This window comes from Anser brachyrhynchus (assembly GCF_964034855.1).
Source record: "Anser brachyrhynchus genome assembly, chromosome: 15".
NCBI classification, from domain to species: Eukaryota; Metazoa; Chordata; class Aves; order Anseriformes; family Anatidae; genus Anser; species Anser brachyrhynchus.
The window spans coordinates 17,334,323-17,360,035 of record NC_137733.1 but is presented as its reverse complement, the minus strand read 5'-3'; the positions used below and the strand labels follow the sequence as shown (position 1 = coordinate 17,360,035).

Below are 25,713 nucleotides of genomic sequence, written 5' to 3'. Positions count from 1 at the left end.
TACTTAAGTAAACTAGGCTTTTGAGATCAGTCCCCAGACCACTCATTACTTTTAAATCATTTATTAGCACCCCCTTTTCAGAAAAATACCTCTCGAGAGCTCTCTCTCAATCTTATTAACAGCACTAGTGTCAAGCAAGTCCTGAATCACCTTGCCTACAGCTCTGAACACAGCAGGAGAGACTGATAGGAAGCTGGATTTGCTACGGGCAGGCCTAGTGTTACTCTTTTTGCTGTTGTTGTTTGTTTTCAGCAATTTTGCTGCTTTTAACAAATATTTCCACTACTAGCTAGATTTTATACACTTGGCATTTAATTAGCCAATTAAAAATGCCCTTAATTTTAAAAGTTTGATTTATATAAAGGAAAGAAAAGATCTATAGTCACTGAAATCAAAACTCATTGTTTTTGAACTGCATTAATTTAGAATTTCAGAGGTAAGCCCTGAAACTCAAGCAAGTTCATATCACTTCTTTGAACAGTACACTTTTTCCACCTGTAGGTTATCATTTGGCTACTTGATTTAGCAAACAGAAATAAGTAAGTACAACCCAACTTCAATTTAACCTAAGCAAGTTCATTACAAACTTTCATTCACCACTTTCATAGCTTCTTCCTTTTAAGTGCCCTACAGGCAGCATATGGAATCAAATTTAACATTTCATATCCACAAATTTTACAGGCGTAGATCATAACTGTTACATTTAAGGCAACGTTTCCTACATTAAGTCATCCTCTATCCCTACACACTCCAAATCCCAACTGCTCACCTCTTCCCTTACTCCTACAATAAGCATGGAAAAAAAAAAAAAACCAAAACCCCTTAAGTTACATGAAGATTTTTTTTTTTTTCCAAAGTCTCCGGTTGCAACTGCTCAACTGCAAGATGCATAAGAATAAAGGAAGAGTGACTCATGTCAATGAAGGAATCAAAGCAACTCAGCAACTGGACAAAAGCCAGGATCCTGACGGCTCTCTTTTGTTTTCTTACATCCCGCATTTGTAAGTAATTACTGCTAGCAAATATTTTAGTTCACTATATAAATCATCGTATTGTGGAATAACCACCTGGCTATTCAGATGTGTTACAAAGCATAAAGGCAATCAAGCCTACCAAGGTAGCATTCAAAACCTTCCTTTCATGTAAAGTTTACACGTGGGGAAAAATTTCAGTAAAGCAAACACCTGAATTTGGTATGAAAATGTTCTGGTGAAGAGCTACTTATGCAGATTTCTTAAACTAACCATGTTGGTACAAGACTGTATCTCCTTCCATAAGCTTCACACTGAAGATGATTGTCCACATGAAGTACAAAGAGGTATTTTTTTTGCCCATTAAACAAGCTGTAAAGTTAGTAGTACTTGTGTTTCCTGGCTTTTGTAAAGCACCTACCCGACATTATAACCACAGCTGGAACTCAGGAGATCCTACCCCAGGGCGTCAGAGAATGACAGACAAACAACTGGAGCCTTTATTGATTTCAGCAATTCAGTCTAGCATTTTGAAGCTACAGTATTTCTTTTAGCCCTAAAATACATATCAATTCGAATATCCATTAAATAATACTTTAAAAGTCATAAACCTAATCATCTTCAAAGATATACTGTTAATCATAGAATCATTAAGGTTGGGAGAGACCTTCAAGATCACCTGGTCCGACCATCCCCCTACCACCAATGTCACCCACTAAACCACGTCCCTAAGCACCAGCTCCAACCTTTCCTTGAATGCCCCCAGGGCCGCCCCCACTTCCCTGGGCAACCCGTCCCAATGCCTGACTGCTCTTTCTGAGAAGAAATGTCTCCTCGTTTCCAACCTGAATCTCCCCTGGCACAACCTGAAGCCATTTCCTCAAGTCCTAAAGACATAAGACATGTCCTTAAGGTATAAAATCTGTTAACCCAAATGGCCCGTACATGGATGTTCTTTCAAATTGAATAGATCTAAGGATGTGTCCCATTTCATGAGATTTTTTATAACTTGAGGTAACAAGGAGAGTACCTTGAAGCTGCTGTTGAAAGCTAAAAGAGGAACTGTGGAGAAGGAGCAAGGCTAAGGCAAGTAACAACACTATTTCCTTTCAGTTACAAAGACATCAAAACACATTAAGGTAGTCCCGCATGCTGCTGGACTATGGTCACCTCAACATTATTTCACAATCGATTCATTAGACAAGATTCTGAAACCATTACAGAATATTCCCTTCACAGTCATCTTCCCTACATATCTCAATGAACTAACCTTCAAAACACCCACAACAGACATTATTCCTCGTTACGGCAGAGGAAAGAACTTTCAAGCACACAGATATACGGCACAGAAGGAAATAGGCCTCCCCGCCCTACACTTGTCAAATCCGACCAATCCACCCTGCACAGACAGGAATGCCCCGAGTACAGCACATAATCAAAAAAGGCTCTGCCATCGCAGTGACTGACAGGACGCTACAAATAATACATTACAATACAACTTCCGTACGACAGGAAAGTAATTCGGCCAGCCTGCCTCTCTCCTAAAAGACTCTTATAACCTTTTAGTTACCAGTTGGACACATAGATCTATTATCCAAATAATTAACTTATTATTCAAAGAGCAGAACTACTGCCAGTAAAGCAGCTGCCCCTCAGACACTCAATACATCACTGCACAGGAACATATTGACATCTCCTAGCCTAAAGACTGCCCAGCCACACTAGCACAAAATTGAGCAAATCGGGGAAGAATGTGATACACAAATGGGAATCCAACTAATTAGATACCAGGCTGCGGTTCACAAGAGAAGTTAAATGGAGGAAAGTATACTAAAAATCCTCTGGATGCAATTGAGAAGTTTAATAGGCTCTATAAAGAGTTACACTTTTAAAATTAGTTTACACGGGAACTTTTATTTAAATTACTACTTGCTACCATACAATTTGATCAGTAGAGGACATGTTCTGGAGGAGGTTCTTTATATATATGTGTATATATATATATATATATATATATATATATAAAGTCTTGAGATGCCATTCAGAATGCTCTAGAAATAAGAAGGACCCTGAGATGTTTATCAAAACTGAACACATTCTCTGTACCAAGCCCACATTTGGATCAATTATTATTATAAAGAATGGAAATTCAGGACATAAAGCAGTCATCACCTTGGCTTCAACATCAGCTCAAATTGTACACCATCGGCGGCAACAGGCAGCTAAGATGACTTAAGTTTCAGACAACGCTGCAAAAAGATGTCTGAAGTCATCCTATAATGTTTAATATTAAGCTACAACACAGGAGAACATCTCAGTGTGCTATTGCTTGCATTTGAAGTTTAAATAATATACACATTGATAACTGGATTTAAACGATTCAACTTTAATTAAAAGGAAAACAAGGTACCTCTCCCTCACCTGGCTGTTTTTTGCTGCTGTTCGGCACTTCTCCGTTGACCACTGGCTGTTTATTTGTGACAGTGCTGCCTCCTGACTGGCCGTTTAATACTTTAGGAGTAGATCCCAGGTTTGCAGCTATAACTGGTAACTGCTGACCTCGTTTCAGAAGCTGTTTCTGTTCCTGGTGTCGAAATCGCGGTGGTACTTCACGAGGAGGGTATCGAGGCAAGGTCTGCTGCTGCTGATTGTTGGCTGTGGCCCGCTTGGCATTATTATTAGTGCTGGTTACTGTGGAAGTGCCGTTAGAGGTGACAGGCTGAGGCTGGCTTACACTTGTCTTTGTTTGTTCTGGCACTACACCCACCCCCAGAAAAAAAGAAAATTGGACAAAGTTATTCATCAGAACAATATCTTAAAAAAATGAAGATTAAGTAGATATTCTTAGATGTATTTATGCGTTATGTAATGGCATATTTTTTTCTGATTAGAGGTTTTAATGAGAATGAGTTACAACTACGTTACCCCATAATCATACAGCTTTAATACTTCAATAGCACAGATCTGGAAGTAGACGTGTCTTGCTCTTACTTCTGACAAAGGTAAAGTGTGCTACTACTAACAAGCTTTCTATAGTGTTTTTTCTGACAAGTCAGCACTGTGTCAGATCATTCAGGAATTTAAACCTTACTTTAAAATACTGAAGTTTTTTAAAAAAATCTTCCTCTCATGGGAAACTTGACAGTGTTCACAAAAAGAACAAGAGGTGAACAGGACATCCAGAACGCACTGTGAAGACTTGCTTCTTTTAGCGACCCTAGCCTCCGCAGGGAAATACAGGAATACCCTCCAGTCAGATCTGGTGCCAGCAGAGGACTGTACCGGTGCAGGCAGCAGCTGTGAACGGCTCGGTGACTCCATGGCCACACTGGTAAGACACCGAACGCCCACCTCCAGCTCCAAAGGGTCTTTCGGAGCTTTGACAGCACGCCCGCTTTACGGCGCGATGAAGGCTGAACAATTCGCCAAAGTCAACCGTGAGCGAACACGCCAAACACAGATGCTAACTAAAGAGAAAACCACAACATCCTCAACTTAACACCCCAACTCCAACCAGAAGTTGGGTGTCGGGGGGAAGCAGGGCCCGGCTGCAGCCGCACACGCCACAGCCCCCCCCAGCACTGCCCCGGCTCTCCTATTTCACAGCCGGCTGGAAAAGGACAGAATTAAGGAGAGGAATGGCCAGGACATAAGTCAATTTAATGTACAGACTGCAGGGAGTAGAAGGTATTCAAAAGCTCTTAGATAAACTGGAGTTGATAAGAAGTGCTAGCGCCGTATCTGATTCTGACTGTTTAAGTTGATACCTGTATTTTAAAAATGATAACTCCGATTCCTTGCACAGTGCTTCAGATGCATGTAGTGTGACAACAAATTATGTTTAAAACTGATTTTTTTAAATACAAGTCTTAAACAACCATATTACCATTTACTACTTACAACATTTCCTGGTTTAAAAATAACTAGCAGAACTGAAAATAACAGCTTTTTTTTTCCTGTTGTTGTTTGGCCACTTCAGTAAATATCTAAGAATCTGCGAACAGCTCAATACATAAGCAGCTATCACATTCCCGTGGTCTAGGTACTACTACAAGCTTTGAAATTAAAAAAGTTTTCTTCGCATACCACACTCTGTGCAACTACTGGCCAGATCTCAGCTTTTTGATCTACCAATACGCCTTCTGCTGCAGCTGATTCCTGCTAATTACTGTGGTTCTTTACAGGTCTTTGCAGTTTAAAGCACGGTTCAGCCTACTCCTGAGGTGTGCTGACAGTGCTACACAAACCACCCACTTTTTGCAGCCAGCATACCATTACCAAGTCAATAAAGTAGTCAAACAAAAATGGCACCACTTAAGGACACAGGTTTTTTTTTTTTAGCCCTCTGGACTCTGTATTTAAGACTTTTTTTTTTTAAACTGTCAACTTAAGTGGAAAATACACTATGCCTTGAAGAGATTTTTAATGCCACATACAACACCCTAAACCACAGCCAATGAAAGATTCACTTTTCTTACCCTAGTACTTTCATTCATATACAGTTACTCCTCCCAGATAAAGCAAAATAATTTATATACGACATTCCGTGACACACGCAGAGTTGGAAGCAGCGTATTTAGGGCAGTACTGCAGCACAGCAACATTAATACTTCATTTTCCTAACAAATGCTACTTCAAATGCTTATTATAACAAAATCCAATGGACTTTCAGATAATCAAATCACTTTTCAACTATAAAAGAGTGCAAATAATAAATAAGCTACTTTCTGCCAAGCCATCCCCTAAGCTACAACACGAACAAGAATTCACAAACGGTTTAAGAAAATTATGTTTCTCTCATATTCTGCGTATTTGCTTCTTTGGCAAATATGGTCTTCTTTGTACTATGACCAGCAAATTACATAGAAAATCTTACCAGATAATAGAATTATACTAACTAAGATAGGCAGAGATCATATTTGTATGTCAATTTCAAACTGAAATTAATCAGAGGTGCTGTGAGGTGCAACAAAATTAGTTCGCCTTGGGTTCCCCAAGTATTACAGAGTAAGTTTAAAGCTGCACAATTTATCCTGTCCAACATTTTCTGGTCCACAACTTCTCAGAAGATTAAAATAATAGATTAATATTCCAATAGTGCCACAATAAATTCCAAGACACTTTAATCCTTAATATTTGTGTCTTATAAAGAAGTTGCTTGTTTAATAAAAATTGTTCTGTACAACAGTATTTTATTCCGAACCACATTAAAGCAGAAAGGTAATATTATTAACAGACAATCACAGTTAATTTACTTGACTAATAATAGCAATTTTACAAAAATGAATATTAAAAATGACAGATTTTTATAAAGAACAAACCTGCTGAAAACCCACAAAGCAGGGGATGGTGAAGTTACACTTTACAGAGAGATTCCAAAGAAAGACGCTTCCAACTTGTGTTGCTTTCCCACTCTGCAGATTTCATTAGAAAATGGAGGAGAAGCATGGTGTCATTTTACTGCTACAGGAGTGCTGCCTGCCAACTCCTCCTGGAGTAGGGGCCCAGTGACTTAAACTCCCCCTCCAATAAAAAAAATGGCAGCTGTCTGAATAACTTCAGTGCAGATGGAAAACAGTTTCTCACTCGCACAAAATCAGCTTACAAAGATCAAATCGCCTACTAAACCACACAAAGAACAGCATCGGGCTGTCATTTAAATGTTTCTTCTCGCTGCTGCTTAGGCTGACCTCTTAAAAATGTATTGTAATACGCTCTCCCTGCATGTCATGCCCCAAAGAGTTGTCAGTGCTGGAATGCTGAAGGGCAAACAGAGGAAGTCTGGCTTTCAAGCTGACACACGTAAGATGTAGTGCTAGAATTTTCGTTGTGGAAAAATGGCCGCAGCTGTAAGCTCAGCTAGCTGATCTGGAAAATATCTAACTGTTTGCCAATTCATTAACCCCTGAAGATCCGCACAAAGGTAAACTAAGAGCCGCTTACACGGGTAGTTTTAACAACAAGCATTTATTATTCGGCTCATTTTGACTATTTACTTTCAATATCTAAAAGCTAACGTAACAGTTTTTCCAATCAGGTAAAGCGCTCTCAGGCAGACAAAAAAAGCCCCGAACCCAACAAAAACAGAAGACTTAGTGTGCTTGGGCAATTCTGCTTCACAGAGAAGAAAATGAATAAGAAGTTTCCATGGTGGGAAACATGAGTCAAAGATTTCAATTCCACACCCAGCTATTTTTAAAAGCACTTTCTGTTTCAGTGTTGATTCAAGTTTATTCTGTTCTGCAATAAAAGTAGTACTTTATGCCCGTGCCTTCTGCAGAGCCGGGCAATTCAGAACTGAAGATTGACAGATGTTTTCAGTTCTAGCTTGTACTGTTTTGCAAAGCACAAAGCATTCAGAACAACTAACCGCAACACTAGCATTTGCATAAACACCAGCGTTCAGTTTTTATGAATTATTTCACTAGGTTATTACGTACATAATTAAAGTCTGTATCTAAAAAAAGATTTTATCTCGCAATGAAATCTCACATTCTGTAGGAGCACATCACGATTACTCAAGTGAGTATTAAAACAAAACTCAAGTATTCCTCTTAAATAGCATTTAGTTTAGTGCTTGGCTCACGGCTACAGCACGGTTTGAAGATTCCTGTTATAGGAGGAATCCAGGGCAAACGGATCGATTTGTCCGTCCTTACTAGTACTGACATTAAACACAACAAAAATACATATTTTGTGAAACCAGAAGGAATACAACAACGATTGTTGAGAATACTGTAGAATAGTCAAGTTAAGTACTTTCAAGTGATATTTTTTCTAAAAATACCCTGTATGAGAGTACTTGGAGGACACTTGTTGGTATAAGAATTTGTTATGCTAGCTGCTGCACAAATACAGAAACCTTCCCAAATAATGCTTTCATCTCTAATTCCTATGAACGTCTTCTTCCCTCTTCTAATAAAACCAGACAGGTTAGAATATTTGAGATCCACAGGAATGAACTACATGTATTTTTAATGGCAATACTACAGTATTAAAATGCTACTTTTAGCAAAAAAGTTTATATTGGCATTTTCTTCATTACTTTCATTCTCCATCCTGAGCATGATGAAGAAATCAGCACCATTAACCTTCCTTGGAAGGAAGTCTTATAATTTACATGCATGCTGGTAGCTACTTCAGCTGGTACAACACCAATTTCTACCTTAGCTAAAAAAACATTTTGGAAACATCCAAGTTATGGGTAGAAATAAAGAAATTACCTTTCTACCCACCCCCCACTTAACCAGTTACTTTTCTAAAAGAAAGAACATAATTCTGAATTATTTAGAGATCCTATACTCTTGTATTTATCTTCAGCTCACGCACAAAATAAATTATTTAAAGACATTAACGTGATGGAAACTTGGAAACTAATGAAACATTAATTTGCATCCTGAATACAAGTAGGCAAAACTGTTGAAACAATGAAAGAGCCATGTGCAACTCCGCAACACATTCTGTTCCTATAGGAACTGCTGCAAAAAGTTGCATATCTGAATCCCTTGATGCCTGTACTTCTTCAGTTGGACAGCCAGCTTGTGCTCCTTTGACAACTCAATTCCTGCTAAACTTGCTGAAATACCTCCTTTAATAATAAGGTAACGTTAAGGTTGGAACTTCATACTTTCATTCAGTAAATAACACTAGGCCTCCAAAGAGAAAATGAAAAAGTAAGAAAGATTAGTTTGTCCTTCATAAGGAAGACGTTTTCTCTCGATTTGAAGATTACCATCAGGTAGCCTACTGAGCGGAATTACTACCCTCCCTCCCTCGTGCTATTTTTAGCCATTTGCTTTTTGCAGCCTTGTCCTTAATGTGACACATGGATGCCAGCACAGCTTAAGTACGTAGGTCAGATGTTCATTCAAAAAATATACATTATTATTTAAAGTAAAGTATTGTATCATTTTCCTTCACTGTTTTTTTGGACGGTTTATTACTTCAGAATAAAAACAAATACTTTCACAGCTCTTTAAAGCTGGTTATTATCTTAGGAGGTTTGTGGCAGGCATATAGAGAAGAAAGCAAATACTTCACCTGCACTTCAAATGCAATTTTGTACACTGCTTGAAAAAGGGCACTTCAGCAAACACTTTTCACTTTTTATTTTATTATAATCTCCAGCACTTTCATCAAATGTTCAGTCCTGTGCTTAAAGCCAAATACAGACTGCCCAACCGCGTTCAGTGCCCAGAGCCAGGTCCTGCCGTCAGCCCAACGAAGCCTCCGGGACGCCTCACGCGCAGAGCTTAAGCTGCCATTAAGGACATCTGCCCCAGGAGCAGTGCGCTAACGTCCACATGCAGCCGCCGGGATCTAGCAGCTCCCTCTGCCACAAGCCATCAATATTCCACAGGCCAAAACATTCGCTTCCTTGAAGCAGCACGTAAAAGGGCTTACTAAAACACAGACGGCTCTCATTCTGTCCGCAGAGCCTTGTCACTCCCTGAAAACCTACTGGCCCTACAGAACCTGGTTTTTCTTTTGAACACGTACCAAAAGAGTACACATCACACTTAAGGAAACTAGACATAAACGCCTCTCCTAATACCTTGTAATTGGTACCGCAGCACCCAGCAGGAGAAGCAGTGCATTTTTTATGTGAAGAGCCTGCCCCCTCCATTCCAACCCCATGCCAACTAGCATGCTTCTTCAAACACCACCTTCCTAACGGACACTTTCATTTGCTTCTTTGACTCTTCTCAAGCACAGTACGTCCTGTACCATTTTACTACCTTCATGCCAGAACAGCACTTCAAAGACATTTTTGATTTTTCCAACAATAATTGCATCTCTGCTAAGCAGGGTGTCCAACCTCCTGTTTCTACCATTGCTCAAGTTATTAAATTAAACCTGATGTTCCCCAAAAAACACTGATTCAGCAAGCACTCCACACGACCACTTACGCGATTATTATCCACTTTCCAACCAACTTAAGAAGTGAAAAGGATTTTTCCTCTGCTTACAGAAGGAATGGAGAATTTATAAAACCCACAAACATTGAGAGTAACTGCAGCATTCCCAGCCTGCCACTAACATCTAAATGACAGCTTTTAAGATAGTCATCGTGATCATTCTTATCACGATGAACTCTCCACACACAATAAGTAGTTAAAAGTGATAGTGATCGACGTATCAATCACTTGTCTATCAAGTGTTCCTAACCCCAGTTACACTTAGAATATTTGGAAAGCAAGTTCCAAACTGATCCATTAGGTGGATCTCTAAGTGGTCACATTAGAAGTGCAAGAGTGCTGGTGCACTTTTCAAACAAAGCGAAAAGGGAAAAGAAAAAAGCAAACAAGGATAGGATGGGAAGGTATTACATATAATCCTAGTGCTGTAGAAGTAATTAAGAATGGAAAATAGGAAGAACAGAACGCTCCAACCCCTGGAAAAAAACGTTACCCTTTACTCTTCTAATCTTTTGTGGTAACTGTTCGAAATAGTGCAAGTGAAGTTTCAAAGATCCCATTTTTCAGTAGCTTTCAGCTGGCCCACGTGATTCAACATATTTAAAAATGCAGAAACAATATACAGAACAGAAATAACTCTGAAGTAACTTACCTTTGATTTTTTGTTCAATGGCCTAGAACAAGAAAGAAGACGTGTCAGTGATTTGTGCAGATAAGAGGAAAAGCCACATGTGCACGTGCCACTTTATAAGGCGACATTAGCTTTTGACTTTCTTCTTTTAAATTTTTTTTAAAATTATTTAATTATCTACATTAGAACCTTCTACTCCTCTCTAACCAACCCATGCCTATTATTCCTTATGCCTAGAAAGCTGTTAAAACGTTACAGAAGACAAAATTAATTTGAAAGATAAGCATATGAAACGGACTAAATTAAACTTGCAAATTAACCTGTTTGAAGTGAGTTAAAAACTGTGCCTGGAAGCAAGGAAGCTCCACCACTTCTACTGCAGAATACGGCAGGGGAAGAAAGGGGAGGGACATAGAAATCTAAAGGAGGTAAGAAAGAAAGTAAATGCAAGAGCTTTAAGTCTTTCATTTCCACAATTCAATTGTTACTCCTGTGACACAGGCAAGATGAGAGATATTTGAATATGGTTTTATCCTGAGATAAAAATGGGGATAGAAACATTTCATTGTTGAATCTCAACTGCATGGTTCTAACTAGAACAGATAGTGAAACTGACTTCATAAAGGACCTCTCAGAAGCACAAATCATAATTCTTCCCATCTGAAATGGGAGTGTTCTTAGTTATCACTTCTAAAATACACTACCGCAAAAGCAAACTGAGATTTAATCTGATAGGGTCACTTTGGTAGCTGTATACAACCTGTTTGAATTAGGGTATTGCATATATACACATGGTGCAATAAAGTAATTCGCAGTAATACTTAAACTATGATTATCTATAATTAAAACCTCGAGAGAAAAAGAGAGTGCATACACACACCAAAAAAATTATTGATCCACTGATCTGATGTGCAACCTAGACGTAGATATTATCACTACTAGGACTGACTACCGAAATGTTATTAATGATGCTTCAGTACCATACCCTCACTTCTCTTAGGAAAATTAACAGCACATTAACAGAAAAAAGCCTTTTTCAATTTCTTAAGCTGACAAAGGCAAGGATGCATACAAAAATTTCTTATACTGTCTAAATGCACCTTTTTTTTTTAATGTATGCTGTTATAGATTGATAAAAAATAACTAAAGTTTGAGGTATCTGCAAAATCTCTCCTGAAGAAAATCCACTCTACTTACAGCAAGCACCATCCACTGGAATTAAGAAAGCAAAATCAAAATCAATGGCTGCTTACATGAGGGCATCAAAAAACCTACATCGTGTTCACTTTCAGTTTGCCTACTTACCCTTATTACCCTGACTCCAATATCACTGCTCCTCATCCTTGTTTTCCACAAGTTGATATACTTGGGGCTACTACCTAATGCCACAACTTTTCATTATGCTTTAAAAAGTCTAGTTAAAAAAAAATTATTTTGAAGACTTGGGAGGTTTTGTATGCACTTTGAATTCCAGGATAGTTCATGCACAACAGCTGGCTTGGAACCAAGTGCTCAAAACACAGTATTATATAGTCATAAAAGGTATATGGAATACAATCGCTTATGTCCCATGAAAGCTGCTCAACATCAGGGTGCAGGCACCACTCAACAGAATGTGAGTTCTCTAAGTTGAGCGTCACACCTCTGCGACAGCTGCTGTTCTCCTACAATCCCTGTCTTTTAGTTCCAATTATTAAAAGACCACAGTATATACAAAAACAAGCATTAGCTGTTCCTTCTCCAGTGTGATTGGATGGTGCATGGATAGGTGCTTAAGTTTTTCCTAGCAAGCCTAAGACTGATAATACTAAATAGCACGTTCTGAAGAGATGAAGCAGAGAAAGTTAGATTACAAAGCAAAAAGGTCAAGTTTGATCAATCTGAAATTACTCACAAATACGAAATAGCAGACAGGCACCTCTCAAAAAAAAACAGAGCATTTGTGAGCTACTTCAACACGTTTTTCATTTAAATCTAGAATCAAGCTACGTCTGTAATAAGACTTTTTTTTTTTTTAAAGAAAAAAACAACATCTAAATCAACTGGCAGTTGTTTGTTGCTGTGGTTTTTCAGAGACATATTTTCTTAATCTACATCAAGTTTAGGCTTATCCAGGAATGCACATGAGCATCCTTGTGGCAACCTACTGCTTCTTCCATAGGAGCCTCTTAAAATTTCTGATGTATCGAGCCCAAGCACTTGATATTCTGTTACTCGGAGAATACAGCAAATAAACAAAGACATGTAGCTTAATAACAGGCCATCATGTGCTATATGGAAGGAGAAAGCAAAAGCAAAACATTCATTTTCAGGTAAATGTTTGGTGTCTTCACTTTCAAAATATATTTATGCTTTTACTTCTTCCAAAAATACACTCACACATGCCTTTCCAACTCCTGAAAATACGAAACTTGGGGAGAAGAGAACCCCAAAGAACCGCTTATTTGAAAGACTTAAATTCTACAAGTAAACCAACGCCTTTCTCATTAAAAATTTTCATTTAAATTCCGTACTCTGTGCCTGGTCACAAGAATTCCAAGAGAACGAGTTACAAATTTACAATTGAGGTCCAAAAATTATTATGCAGCGTTGTTGTCAGCTGCTGAAAAGATTACGGAACCTCATTCTGAAATAGGAGGAAACACCTCACCTTTTCCAGAAGGATCCTTTCTGTACAATTTTACTTAGATTTGTCATAAGATTAGACATGCCGAATTTTCTACAGGTGCACAACGAACACCTTTGTTTAGGCTAACAGGGAGAACTGATACTGAGGAAGTTTTCAAACTTCAAGTGGACTTAACTGGCAATCAGGAAAAAGAACGGTCATCTCAGGAGATTATTTAATCTCTAAGGAACCTGTACACAAAGCCAAGTTAGAGGCTCTATACGTCAGTCACCATTGCATAACTGACAGTAGATATAAAGCATAAAAAATGAAATTAAAAAGAACACACTTTTGTATAACAACGGATATAACAATATTCACCAGTGATGAAAAGAAGTAATCCACAAGCACTTTCTTAATGCTCAACATACCTTTTTTTGAGCAGCTTCCTTCTTCTTCTTGTCTTCTTTTCTCTTTTTCCTTTCTTCCATCAACTGTTCTTCCTCTTCTTGCACTAAATCCCTGAACCACACAGTTTGTAATTAACTCTCCCAAAATACAATCTGTACACACTTAGATTCATTTTAGAACAATTATTTCACAGTGACCCAAAAGGAACTGGGGAATTTTACTTCTAATTGGATAATATTCCTACAGGGACTACGCATTTTCACTGCAAATTGCGAGTGAAAAAACTTTAAGAGCAGATGCAGTGCCAAGACACGTAGAATATTTTCCTTTTATAAAACATGTAACGAAGGCTTAGACATTAACTCAATTCAAAAGCCAGTGTCAATCCAGATGCTGTTTAAGCTCTACCTGCTACTGCGAATCAGCACGACTCTGAGCCCTCCCACACCACGGTTGCCCGGCGCGGCCAGTCCTGGCCGGGCACAGCGTGGCTGCACGCACCCGCTTGGGTCAGCGCTGGTTCCTACCCAGCCACCGAGCTAACGCAGGAATCTGCATCAGCTCACCGATCTTAAATGCCGCCTCTGCCAAGAAACATCCAGTGTAGGCATTTTCTTGCCAGAGCAGTGAGATAATTCAGCCAGCTGCGTGCGTGTGCAGATGCTGACAAAGGATGCGTGAAGAAGCAGAACAAGCTGAAGAGCATGGTCAAACCTGGGCTTTCAATGGGAGAGCAATTTTAGAGCACCTTAGATTAGTGAGAAAACTAACTTTTAACAGTTTTTATGTTTGTCATTAAATGAAATTCACTTAATATAAAATTTTACATGCTAAAACAGAAGGCTTCACTACAACGCTACTTCACAGGTTATGCTGCAGTCTTTCAAAGACAGACTTTCTCAAAGAAAATACGAAAGGGAGAACACGGAGAGTATAAAAAGCAGAAAGAAATAAAGGTATACAAGCATGTAAATATGACAGAGGGAGCCTACGAATGCTCAGCTACTTCAAAGGCTGAGATTCAGACAGTAAATATTTTCTATTTACTAGAAAACCGACTTGCAAGGCTCCTTCACCACTTCAGGGTCAGGAATGTTTACAAGTTCAAAAGCTTTGAAGCTTTTGGCCCACACGCCCTGACCATACAGTCAGGGGGACACGATTAAGAAAAAGTTGAGAATGTTTTTCTAGTCCTCTTCTTGAAGCATATCTGTGCTACCCCAAACACCCCCGATAGCCTGAATCTGAACAGCAGCTCCAACGCACACCCGCCCTCTAACCGAGGAAATCATGTCCTTCAAACAAATCCTTGTTTCTATGCACTTGAACAGGACGTGGGAATAAACTGCACAGATGTTGACTAAGTAAAGCAAGAAGACACCACATTTACTCTCTGAATAAACTTCAGAGATTAGCAGAAGTCCTGTTTTTTAAAGCAACGTTTCATAAGCAAGCAGCTTGCTCCCAGATCTGTACATGCTTTCTATTCCATCAGCTGCAGCGCGAGAGGTGCTCAGATCCCAAGCTGCCCTGGAGATCACCGGACACTAAAAGCGAACAGACTCACATCTGTTACTTACTGCAGCAAAAGAGAAAGCTGAGACACAACCAAGGGAAGGGTTACGGAATTTACACCCCGGTTGGTGACAGCTGGTCTTGTTGGCATTTATCTCCAAAGTTCAGCTTTGAACATAAACACAGTTGTGATTTTTTTTTTTTTATCTTTGCCATGCATTTCACACACTAAGCAAGGCAGGAGAAGGTATTTTATTACACACTTACTTTGAATATATTAAAATCTCCTTTCAAAAGTCAACCTCATTCAATGACATGGATACAAATTTACTCATAGCAATAAAGACAACCTGGCTTATACAAAACTTCGGGGGGAAAAACCTAAACATGTCATTAAGGAGCAGTCAACAAGTGGTTTACTTTTGCCTAGAAACACTTGGCTCCTTTTTAGCCTCAAGTTACCTACAACTATAAAACTGCGGCTTAAAATATGATAATTGGATATAAAAACCAGAAGTGATGCAACTGAATACAGTAAAATACAGGATACGTAAGCAGCATCAAATCTTTCATTACTTCCTCAGATATATAAATAATCGGTTAATTCTACATTTCATGCAGCTCAAGTCCCGTCCAAAATGAGTCGAGGTATCAGTTAATTTTCTTTTCTTTTTTTTTAATTGACACGTGACTTCTAGTTGCCAAGTTCCATTGTGGCAAATTCACATAACTTCCTCACTCTTTAAGCAGACAAATCAGTATTCTTATGCCACCCACCCCTCACGGTAGGTGGTGCCAATGCAACTAATACCAAACAACAGCTCATCGGGTCTTCTCTTTCTGGTAGCCAGAAAATTCTTATATTTAGCACTCTGCATAATACTGCCAGCCTTTTGGAAGAGGTGAGCATCACATCATCGCTGCGCATTTGATTTCTACCTTTAAGCTTTAAGACTGTTCTCCTGTCCCACTGTGAGATTCTTTAGCAAAACGTTAAAAGTGGTTCTCCTCCCAGCAGGGAGGATGCCATGATAATGATACCTATACTTAAATCTCAAAGCTTGTGGCCATTTGGCTATTATTATTATTTTCAAACAAAAAAGAGACACAATACAGTAATGCTTTCATATGACATCGAGGAATAAAAAAGGCTGCATGACTTTAAATATTTACAGGGCACAGAAACTTCTGAGACTATTAATGTTACCCAAGATACAACCATAAGATCATTTTTCACATGTGCTAACTGAAACGTTTTACTGAAATCTATTTCTTCCAGTACACTCAGACAACAGCTATACTTTGTTGAGTTAGTAAGAATGTATTTGGAGAGTAGGAAGTTCTGTATTCACAAAATTAATGTCTTTTTGTTGTTGTTGTTTTTGTTAATTTTTACTTAATTATAAAATTTTGACTTTTCTGACTTCTCTCTGTAAACAAACTCTTTGGAGCATGACTACATGTATCTGAATAGCAACTAATAAAAACAGAAATCAGTTTTCATTCCTATTTGCCAAGATCTTTGTTCTCACTGCAAATCTGATTTCATCCTCCACTTGTTTCTTTTCCCAGTGGTCCCTTCTGGTGGGATATCACTGATTTGTTGTTTAGCCAGCATTCTTTTTCTCCTCGAACAGCTCTAGGGTGACTGTTACAAGTACTAATGAACTTTCCTTGCATGGGTTAAACAAATCAGCCTGACAGCACAAGTAGAACTGTAGCATGCTTTGCCAATGAACAGCCCAATGCTAGCAGTATGCCCCCCCCACCGCTCTAAAAAGCTTCTCCAGACCAAGCTCTGTCCTTTAAAATTTTCTGATGACAGACAGCAAGCAACAGTCGCTTCTTTTTAATAAATCATTGCTTCTGATGTGTTGAGATATGTAAACTAACTAACTAACTATTCTTTCTGGGATCCCTCTGTATTTCAGTTGTAGGCAATGTGGTTATTCCACATTTTACCATAGTTTTATCATCAGGCTGCAAGGTTCAGTGAGGACTGTCTTCCTGCAAAAAGCTATCTTGCATTTGCAATTAGGTATCAATGAGCAACTAAGAGGTTAGTCACGTAACCACAGAAAACGATCACCGCTGGCCAGGTCAGTTTACAGCAATCCCTTGGACACACTGCAAATCGGAGGTAACGATGAACCTGCAGTGACATCTGTGCACGTGTGTGTGTGTGATATAGGTCAGTTTTGCCCATCATTGCCTTCCATCCTGAGCATCTGTAACCAAAGTCTGCAAGACATCCTCAGACTGAATAGGAAAGATTCCTCATTTGGAATAATTCAACTTTTAACACGCAAATTAAATCGGTAAACACCACAAGAAGTGTGTAGGTCTGAAATCAATCTGTAGTTTCTATGTATTATTACCAAGAGTCTTATTATCCAACTGACAAGGCCAAGCGTTGCGTACCTTCCTCCCACGGCCAGCAGAAGTCACGCCGCCAGCCCTTCTCCTCTCACAACCTCACTGCTGGAGCACACCACACAAGCACTTGGCACACATGCGGCTGGCCTGACACCTGCACAAGGCTGCGTTCAACACATTTCCTGGAGCGGCGCTCTGCCTACCTTGCCCCAGCATCACCCCAGGAAAAAGCACCAACACAAGCCGGCTGTGCAGCTGGAATCGTTGTCAGCATCCCGTGACTTTCTGTTTCCCAGAGGCTCCTTAGCCCTGGAGAGCCAGGTTCTTAGCTCTGGAGCTGCCGCCCAGTCCGGTCACGGTGCCTCCGGGGCCCCGTGCCCCCGCATCTGGAAGCGCTGGGTGCGCACGACTGCGTGCGAGACGCTGAGCTGCAAGGCCTTAGCGAGAGGTGACATCTGGGGAACAGGCTGCTGCTGTCAGCAGCGGTCAACCGGCCTGAAACTTGCCCTCGCTAGGCTGTAGAGCCCCAGGGAAACAGTCCAACTCTCCTGACTGCCACCTGAATTAATTGTTCCAGCAGCTCAACAAGGGCTACGGGCACAGGTCAAACCCCTCTGATGCAGGAAGCACATCAGCGCCGCAGGATGGTGTGTTACACCGAACTGTCTGCTGGAACAAAAGGTTACTTAAAGGATTTCTAATATCCTGAGAAGAATTCTAAGGGTTAAGAAAGCCACTAACGCTTTTGCTTAACAAATGTTAGTGCTTCACATGCAGAAACTTCATTAACTGAAAAATCATTCAGGTTTTAGAAGAAAGCTAGAGCACTGCAAAAAGCACAGGCAATGCAAAGCAGTATTTTCACAACAAAAAAAGTGACTCATCGATCTTGCTACAACTAAGTCAACATGATTACATTTTATTTTTAGAATACAAATGCTAACAAATAACACACCAGTAGCTCTGGAATATTCTACCTCAGCATCATTTTTCGGCTACCACATAAGAACAGTAAAATTCCTACATTATGACACTGATCATTCTATTTTCATGTATTTAAGAAGAGATTTTACATGACAAAGCCAGCTCAGCACACACACACAAACTGTGATTAGTACGCACCAGGACCTTGAAAAAAACTACCTACCTATAGGTAGGTTTTAACAAGAGCATTAGATTACTGTTATAATGTTAAATCTCAATGACTGAAAAGCAAAATTAACTCATCGTACAATTAAATAACAGTAAAGTCCTTATTGCCTATTCATTAGAAATGTGAATCTTTCAAGGAATGTACTCCTACTACCACTACCCTCTAACATAAGCATAGACCTAAAAAAAACAAATTTAGATTTACCGATTAAGTCATCACAGTCTAAGGCAGAACTCCTAAATTTCCATCTCCGACAGCCGAAAGAGCAAGTCTCCCTTATTCTTCCCAACAAGTTAATACATGACCCTACCAACAGGCAGCACGTGCTACTATTTACGCACTGGATTCCAGCATCCCTTAGAAGGTACAATTATAACAAGCTACGTTTTTAACGCTACTTCTTGAGAAGTTACGTAGTATTTCTCATTTATCATCTTACACTTTCATAGCTACCCATGCCTGTTCTGCACTCAGCATTTTAGGTATCTCTTTCAGTACAAATTACCAACAGCGTCATGTTACTTTGCAGCATTTAACAAAAACCACTGTAGCAGCAGAGGCTAATAGTAACAAGACGAAAATGGAAAAAACAACAAGCTCTTTTGCTGGGCTCTTCCCTGCATCTAGGTAGGTGTACGCCATTGCCCTGGAAAAGAGGTGTTGGAAGCAGCATGCTTGGCCCCTCAGCCTCTGCAAATTCTGGTTCGTAAGAATTATATAAGCAGACTTCTATTATTTCCCCTATCAGCCATCCAGCTTTCACTGCAACTACATCTACAGGACATTTCCTTTTCCTACTAAATAATTGGACTAGCTTGCTAAATGGTGGTAACAAAAATGCAAACCTTGTTCTTCAATTTAGATCAACTGCAAATAAAATACCCATGCCATATGAAATTGACATTTGAGACTGGAGTAAAGACCCTCAGTTTAAACGGCTTACTAGAAAGATATGTTATTTTCAAGTGAGACCAAATGAAAATTGATCTTGATCTCAGGAGAGACTACGCTTTTTGAAAGCTCTGAGAACATACATGTAGAAGTTGCAACTGTCTGCGTAACTGTGAATAGACTGACTGCTAGATAAAAACTTATCAATCACATTGAAATTTCCCCTCAGTTGTGGCAGTCTTGTCACAGTAACTCACTCAGCACAACTTGTTTGTGTAAGGAAAAAAACACATACCAGAACTCTTTACTTATTTAAGCCATTTTTTTTTTTTTTAATATACTTATCTTCTAAGACAGGTACCGCTTTTGCAAGACAATGTGCCTCATGATTCTGGGTGACTTTTGAGATTAAGTCTTTCAGTTTGTTACTATCAGTTGTGCCATTAAGTAGAAAGCAACTACATTCTGCCTTCTACGGTCATTCTACTACTTCTTTAAGCTTTGACAGTGCTAACATTTAATTTTACTTTTTGTTTGACTTGTTATTTGGCTTGCAATCTGGAAAAGCTGTAATATTCACAATGTAAACATTGCAGGTAACATTTACATCAAATCATATTTTACTGATTACTTTAAGTCTTGCAAAAGCTTCTATTAACGTGTAATTTAAAAAGCTACAGCCTGGCATTTTAAAAATATATGGGCTGAAATAGAGAAAGTAGTTAGACGTATTTAACCTCTGTTCTTACACTATATGAGAATCAAGTATACCCATAGTTTCCTGAAAGACATAATGAGGATGCAATAATTAACGTTTGTAGAGCATGCTTTCTTTGCTGTTGTAACATACAAAAGGGAAACATGCTACACCACAATAAATTACAATTCTAGTCACCCCACTGAGGAAATTATGGTTACAATAAGATTTTTGACACAAATTAAGATCTAAGACATTGCACTGCAATATTATGAACACGGTATTTATCTCAGAGTGAAAAGCACATAGTGCTTGCACCCAGCAAATGTCAGCGCTGAAATAAATCAAGCCGCCATCCCACCACTAATGCCAGTTATCTAGCACTCATCAGAACTAAGCTACTTATGTAACAGAATTGTATTAATTGGGTTTGGAGATTCTTCAAGTGAACGCTAGCACTCGGAGCGCTTCTCTACAAAGGCTGCTGGAGATGTCAGCACCGTTACCGATACTCACGTTGCGTTTGCCAGCCAGACAGCCACCTTCTCAATTCACTTTCAAACCAAATTAAAGTCACGCTGCCCCACAAGATGGTGCTAGTACATTTTAAAGACACTTATCACCGACAAACGCTTCAAGCCATGAGGCTGGGAAGGGATTCTCCCAAAGGTATCCTGCGTTAGGTTACTCTGAAGCTCTTGAAACACCGCAAAGCCTGCACTAGGGTTTTCAGTGTCATTCCTCTGGCCAAGTGTGCTAAACGCACCGAGTGACCGACCACCGGCTGGCACTAGTCCTGACCAACACGAGGCGGGCGGGCTGGCAGCTCTTTTCACTGGACAAAGGAGACGACTTAAACAACCAGCCCCTAGCGGCCCTGTCCTAATATCTGAAGCTAAAAAGACATTTATTAATAACTGAAAGTAAAACGGTTTTATTGGTCCGCTTCTTGAAAGGGCATGCATCATTCAGTTTATTTATTGATAGCAGGACGCTGGAGACACTGAGAGCATGCTTGCTATTGAATCACCAAACATCAACTTCTGTGCTAATTAGTTATGGATTTCTGCCCTCTACCCCTTTGCTACATGTGTTAAACATAAAAGTAGCAATTAGAAGCGATTACACACAGTGGCTTCTGAAACCACTTCAACATTTCCAGTGACAAATATATTATTTGAAAAAAAAAGTTTTTAATTAAAAACAAAACAATAACAACAATAAGAACAATTTCACTATTTGCTCTTCTAGTTATAAATTAACTGCATGCTAGAGGTGGAACAGTCAGAGAGTTACGTAAGCATACGGAACTGAAAGACCTTTTATAATTCTGCAAAAGCAGCAAATGTATGCATGCACTACATAACTCACCTATGTCTGATGTTATATACAGACCTCCAAACACACTGCCAAGACTTAAAATTCATGTTTTTGCTGTATTCTGACCTAAAATTTCCCTAATATTTAATTTTTTTAGATAATGCAAATACATACAGCTACCAATAAAAACTATTCCTCCGTTTCTAAAATCCAATAGCTTGCTTTTGTATTAAGCCATCATCATATAACAACCAACTAGAAAAATGTGTATTTTAGTTAAAAATTGATCCTCCTATTCCTTTATTAACACTTCCTATAAAATAGGGCATCACAACACAAAGAACATTCTCCAAGTTTATGGAAGAGAAGCCAGTACTTTAAAGTTAACAACAAAAGACACCTAAAACATGCCTTAAACAGAAGCATTCTGACAACTAAAACCACTCGGCACATTACACAGGAGCAAAGAAAGCCCCTGATAAGAAAGTTAAACCACTTGTACACAGATTCTGCATGTGTTAATTCTTCCCAGCTATTAACGTAAAGAAGAGGCGCTGCCAAGCTAAAAACTGATACCTCAGTGCATAACTAATTAGCAAATAGGTGCCAGCTACTCTTTTCTGCTTTTAAAATACCTGTCTTTATCACCCTAGGAGTGAGGTGACAGAAGTTCAACTATCGTGTCTACCATTATCAATTAGTTCAGAGACACTCATCTTCCCCACTTCCCTAGCGCAGAGGCTGGCTCAGTAGAACCATGTCACAAACTGCAACCGCTATAAATACGTCAGTTCTGGAATAACATTTTGGTTCCATTTTCTCCCCGAGGCTTCACCCGAGATTAGGGTTTATCATGTTTACCGCTACGCAGTCATACAAGCCTATTTCCCAAAGAGTTTGTCATCTAAATACACAAGACTTCAGTAGTAGCAATAAACAATCCCTATCTTCACTTAACAAACGGGGATAGGAAGATCCATTAAACCGCTTCTCCAGAAGCGAACTGGTTGTGCAGGATATCTGTAACATATGCACAAACCTGAACACTGCTCAAGCCCAGCACTGTAACTACCGAAGAGTGCTTCAGTATTATTAATGTGGAGTCAAGAAGCACACTGCCTGGTGGGTTTCCGGTAACACTAGAAAAGGAAGAGGTGAATGCGAGCTACCTTATGGGGCCAACCTGACAATTACACATCATCTGAAAAGGTATCCCGCTGATTGGGTAGGGGAGAAAAGAATATATCATTTTGCTTAAGCATCTCTAAAGGTCTTGAAAGTATAAACAGAACGCTGCCTCTTTGCAGTAAGCTCTTCTCATTTGACTGCAGAAGTCATCCTGTAGGAAGTTTATCAGGAAAAAAGCCCTGCCCCTCCCACCTCTGAAAAAAAACACAACAAAAATAACAACAGAAAATCAAGTGCTTAAAGTATCAGCAGAAACCACTACATTTCTCACTCTGCTTCTCATATCTATGCCTCTGTCATTGAATCATCTCATTTTTTTCTAAAGCAAATAAGGAAAGCCTCATGCAAATATGGTGGTTATTCTAACACAGAAGAGTTAAGAAAAAACAACAACAGACATACATTAGTAACTTAGAAGAATACATGGATGAAACCTAGAGGTATATATGCTGTCAGGCAAAGTCTGCTTTCCCAGAACACGGACAGTCTGCAACCAACGCAGATGGAGCAGAAACGGGTGAATGAAAGCAGAGTTGTTAATCTTCCCTGTAACTTGTATGATTGTGAAGTAAGAGTCAAATGCTTGTGCTTGGGAGTAAAACTGTAAACATATTTCAGATATTTACCTTCTCTCAGTTCCACGTAAGTGAGGTAGAAAAGCCCTGTTTAGCAAACAGAATTAAAAAGCTATTTCTTAAACCAAGAGAACTACGTGGCCTTTTTTACTGCTGCTGATTTGACCCAAATTTAAGTTGCATTCCTCCAGTTAATAGTGGGAGGTAACACGTTCTTGCTCAGAGGTAGACTGAACAGGTTACATTTCACTTGTAATATTATGCAGCAATAAAATGTGCAACACATTTATTTGAATTACTGTTGCCAGTCATGCACTATGCCTATTTTTGAAACCAGCAGTACACACCTAGTCCACTGCAGAAGTGCATTTTAAAGAGGACGCAGACCAAATGAAGATCTTTTTGTGAGAGGCCAAACGAGCCAAATTTCTAATCCCGAGATTAAAAGTCATCGCTCTAACCGGGTAAGCAAGCTGTATTAACAGCTGTAATACTTACTCTATCGCAAACCAACAGTCTAAGCCAATATTTAAGTAAGATTTACAAAAAGGGTATTTCCTACCTATTTATTTTTAAGCATAAACTCCAAAGGCAATTTCAGAACTTAAATGAAGATATTCCAACATCCCACAGAGTTTAAAGTCTGTATATACACTATGAAATTTTAGATTAAGAAAAAATGTACAATGGGTCTATTTACCTTTCCCAGGGAAAGATATTTACTCTTTTACAATTTGACTTGGTCACTGCAAATTTAATAAGATCACAAACAACGATAGCAGAGAAAGAATGAAGGCTATCTGTTGAGCTCTGCAATAGTAAAACAATCAGGCCTATCCAGAGTAGGCATGCTGCAGCTTTACCAGGCTATGTGCCCACATGGTGAAAATTCCCTCACTAAACAGAAACCAGTTAGATGACAGGTTTCTGAAAACAACTGATACGTCAAGGGAAAAAGCAGCTCTTAATCGTTTAAATGAAGAAAACACATAGCTCGTGTGTCAGAAAACAGAGACCTGAGCCATACCAGAAGTTACTCAGTGAACCTTGATCTGTTCTCACTCCCCACAAAACGCTTTCTTCAGGCAGTTGTACAGTTTACCTTCACCTCTTTTCACCACCTATACTGCCCGCATGACAGGACAGACCTCACTAGCAACTCAATAGATCTTCACAGTTTTATGACTCTAAGACTTGTGCCATTATAAATACATATCTCAGTGCTCTATCTAAAAACACGGTTCTGAAATTGCTTCTGGTATCAAGTATACACTGAGTACTATCCACACAATGCTAATGATTTAATTTTTTAGACTGCTTTGTAATTTCTGGTGGACAGATTAAAGAGTTGTAATTTGAAAATATTCTGTTCAAGTAAAGTCCATTTAACAATTACCCTGACATTATATTCAGCTTATCATTTTTAAATACGTCTTAATGATTCTGTATATATTGTTCAGATGCCAACAATAAAATGGAAAAAAAAAAACCTGCTCAGGCATATCATCAAAAAAAGGAAGACACGCTGACAACGGGGGAGAGCCGATCAATTTTCACAGTGTAATTGTAAATCAATCTGAAAGTTTGGGACTGCTTAACTGCCATAAGTAAGAGAAAAGCAAGCTATGTAAAAACTAGCAATCAGTTTAATTCAGGGTTTAAACTTATTTCAAATGGCCCTAGTAAAAGTCCCCTGGCAAAAGAGCCTAGTAAACAAACTCTATTAGAGAATCTGACGCTGTTATTATGTAAAAGAAACTACATTAAAAAGGTGTTTAGACTACAGAACTACCTAAATTGCAGACTCCCCTACGCAACAGACAAGCACATTTTCAAATTATTATTTTTTTTAATCCTTATAATTAACATGAAATTAAATGCCCAAGAAAAAAAAAACCAAACACACCAGTTTTTAGCCTTAGGTTGACGCTTTCCGAAGTGCGGGAGTGAATTCAAACGGGCATCTTACCTGCTTAGTTTTCTTTCGACTTCTTTGGTAGCTTTAGCTTCCAATTCTCTGGAACAGAAAGCGGTGTCGGTTTCCATGTCAACACAAATGCAGCAGAACGCAAAAAATAAAGCCGCGGCGGGGCTAGGACACGCACCCGGCTCCATGGGGGGGGTTGCCGGGAGGCAGCGGGCAGAGCCCAGGCCGCCGGTACCGGCCGGCTGCGCGTCCCCAGCCCCGCCGGGGCCCAGCCGACGCCGCCCTCGCCCCCCCGCAGCCCGCGCTCACCCCGCGCGGCCGCCCCGGGGCCGGCCGCTCCGTTCTGCTGCATCACCCCGCGCCGGGGCCGCCTAACGGCGCTCGCCGCCACCTCCCCGCGGCCGGGCGGCTGCAGGGCACGGGCGGCGGAGCGGGAGCGGGGGCTCCGCGGGGCGCTGCCGGGGGGGCTCCGCCGCCTCCCGCCGCCCGGCCCCGTTCCCGCCCGGCGGCCCTGCGGCGGGGAGCCCGCGGG

At 39.8% G+C, this 25,713-nt stretch overlaps 1 protein-coding gene across 2 annotated transcripts in view; it reads right to left on the bottom strand.

The window, feature by feature from the left end:
• Positions 1 to 25,713, bottom strand: part of TNRC6A (trinucleotide repeat containing adaptor 6A) — an 80,695-nt gene that overhangs the window by 24,050 nt on the left and 30,932 nt on the right. For both annotated transcript variants that reach the window (XM_080556201.1, XM_080556202.1), the window contains 4 exons: positions 25,224 to 25,271; positions 13,560 to 13,650; positions 10,542 to 10,563; positions 3,393 to 3,728 (listed from right to left, as the gene is read on the bottom strand). In XM_080556201.1, the coding sequence (XP_080412327.1) occupies positions 3,393 to 3,728; positions 10,542 to 10,563; positions 13,560 to 13,650; positions 25,224 to 25,271 (497 nt within the window). The remainder of the gene's footprint in view (positions 1 to 3,392; positions 3,729 to 10,541; positions 10,564 to 13,559; positions 13,651 to 25,223; positions 25,272 to 25,713) is intronic.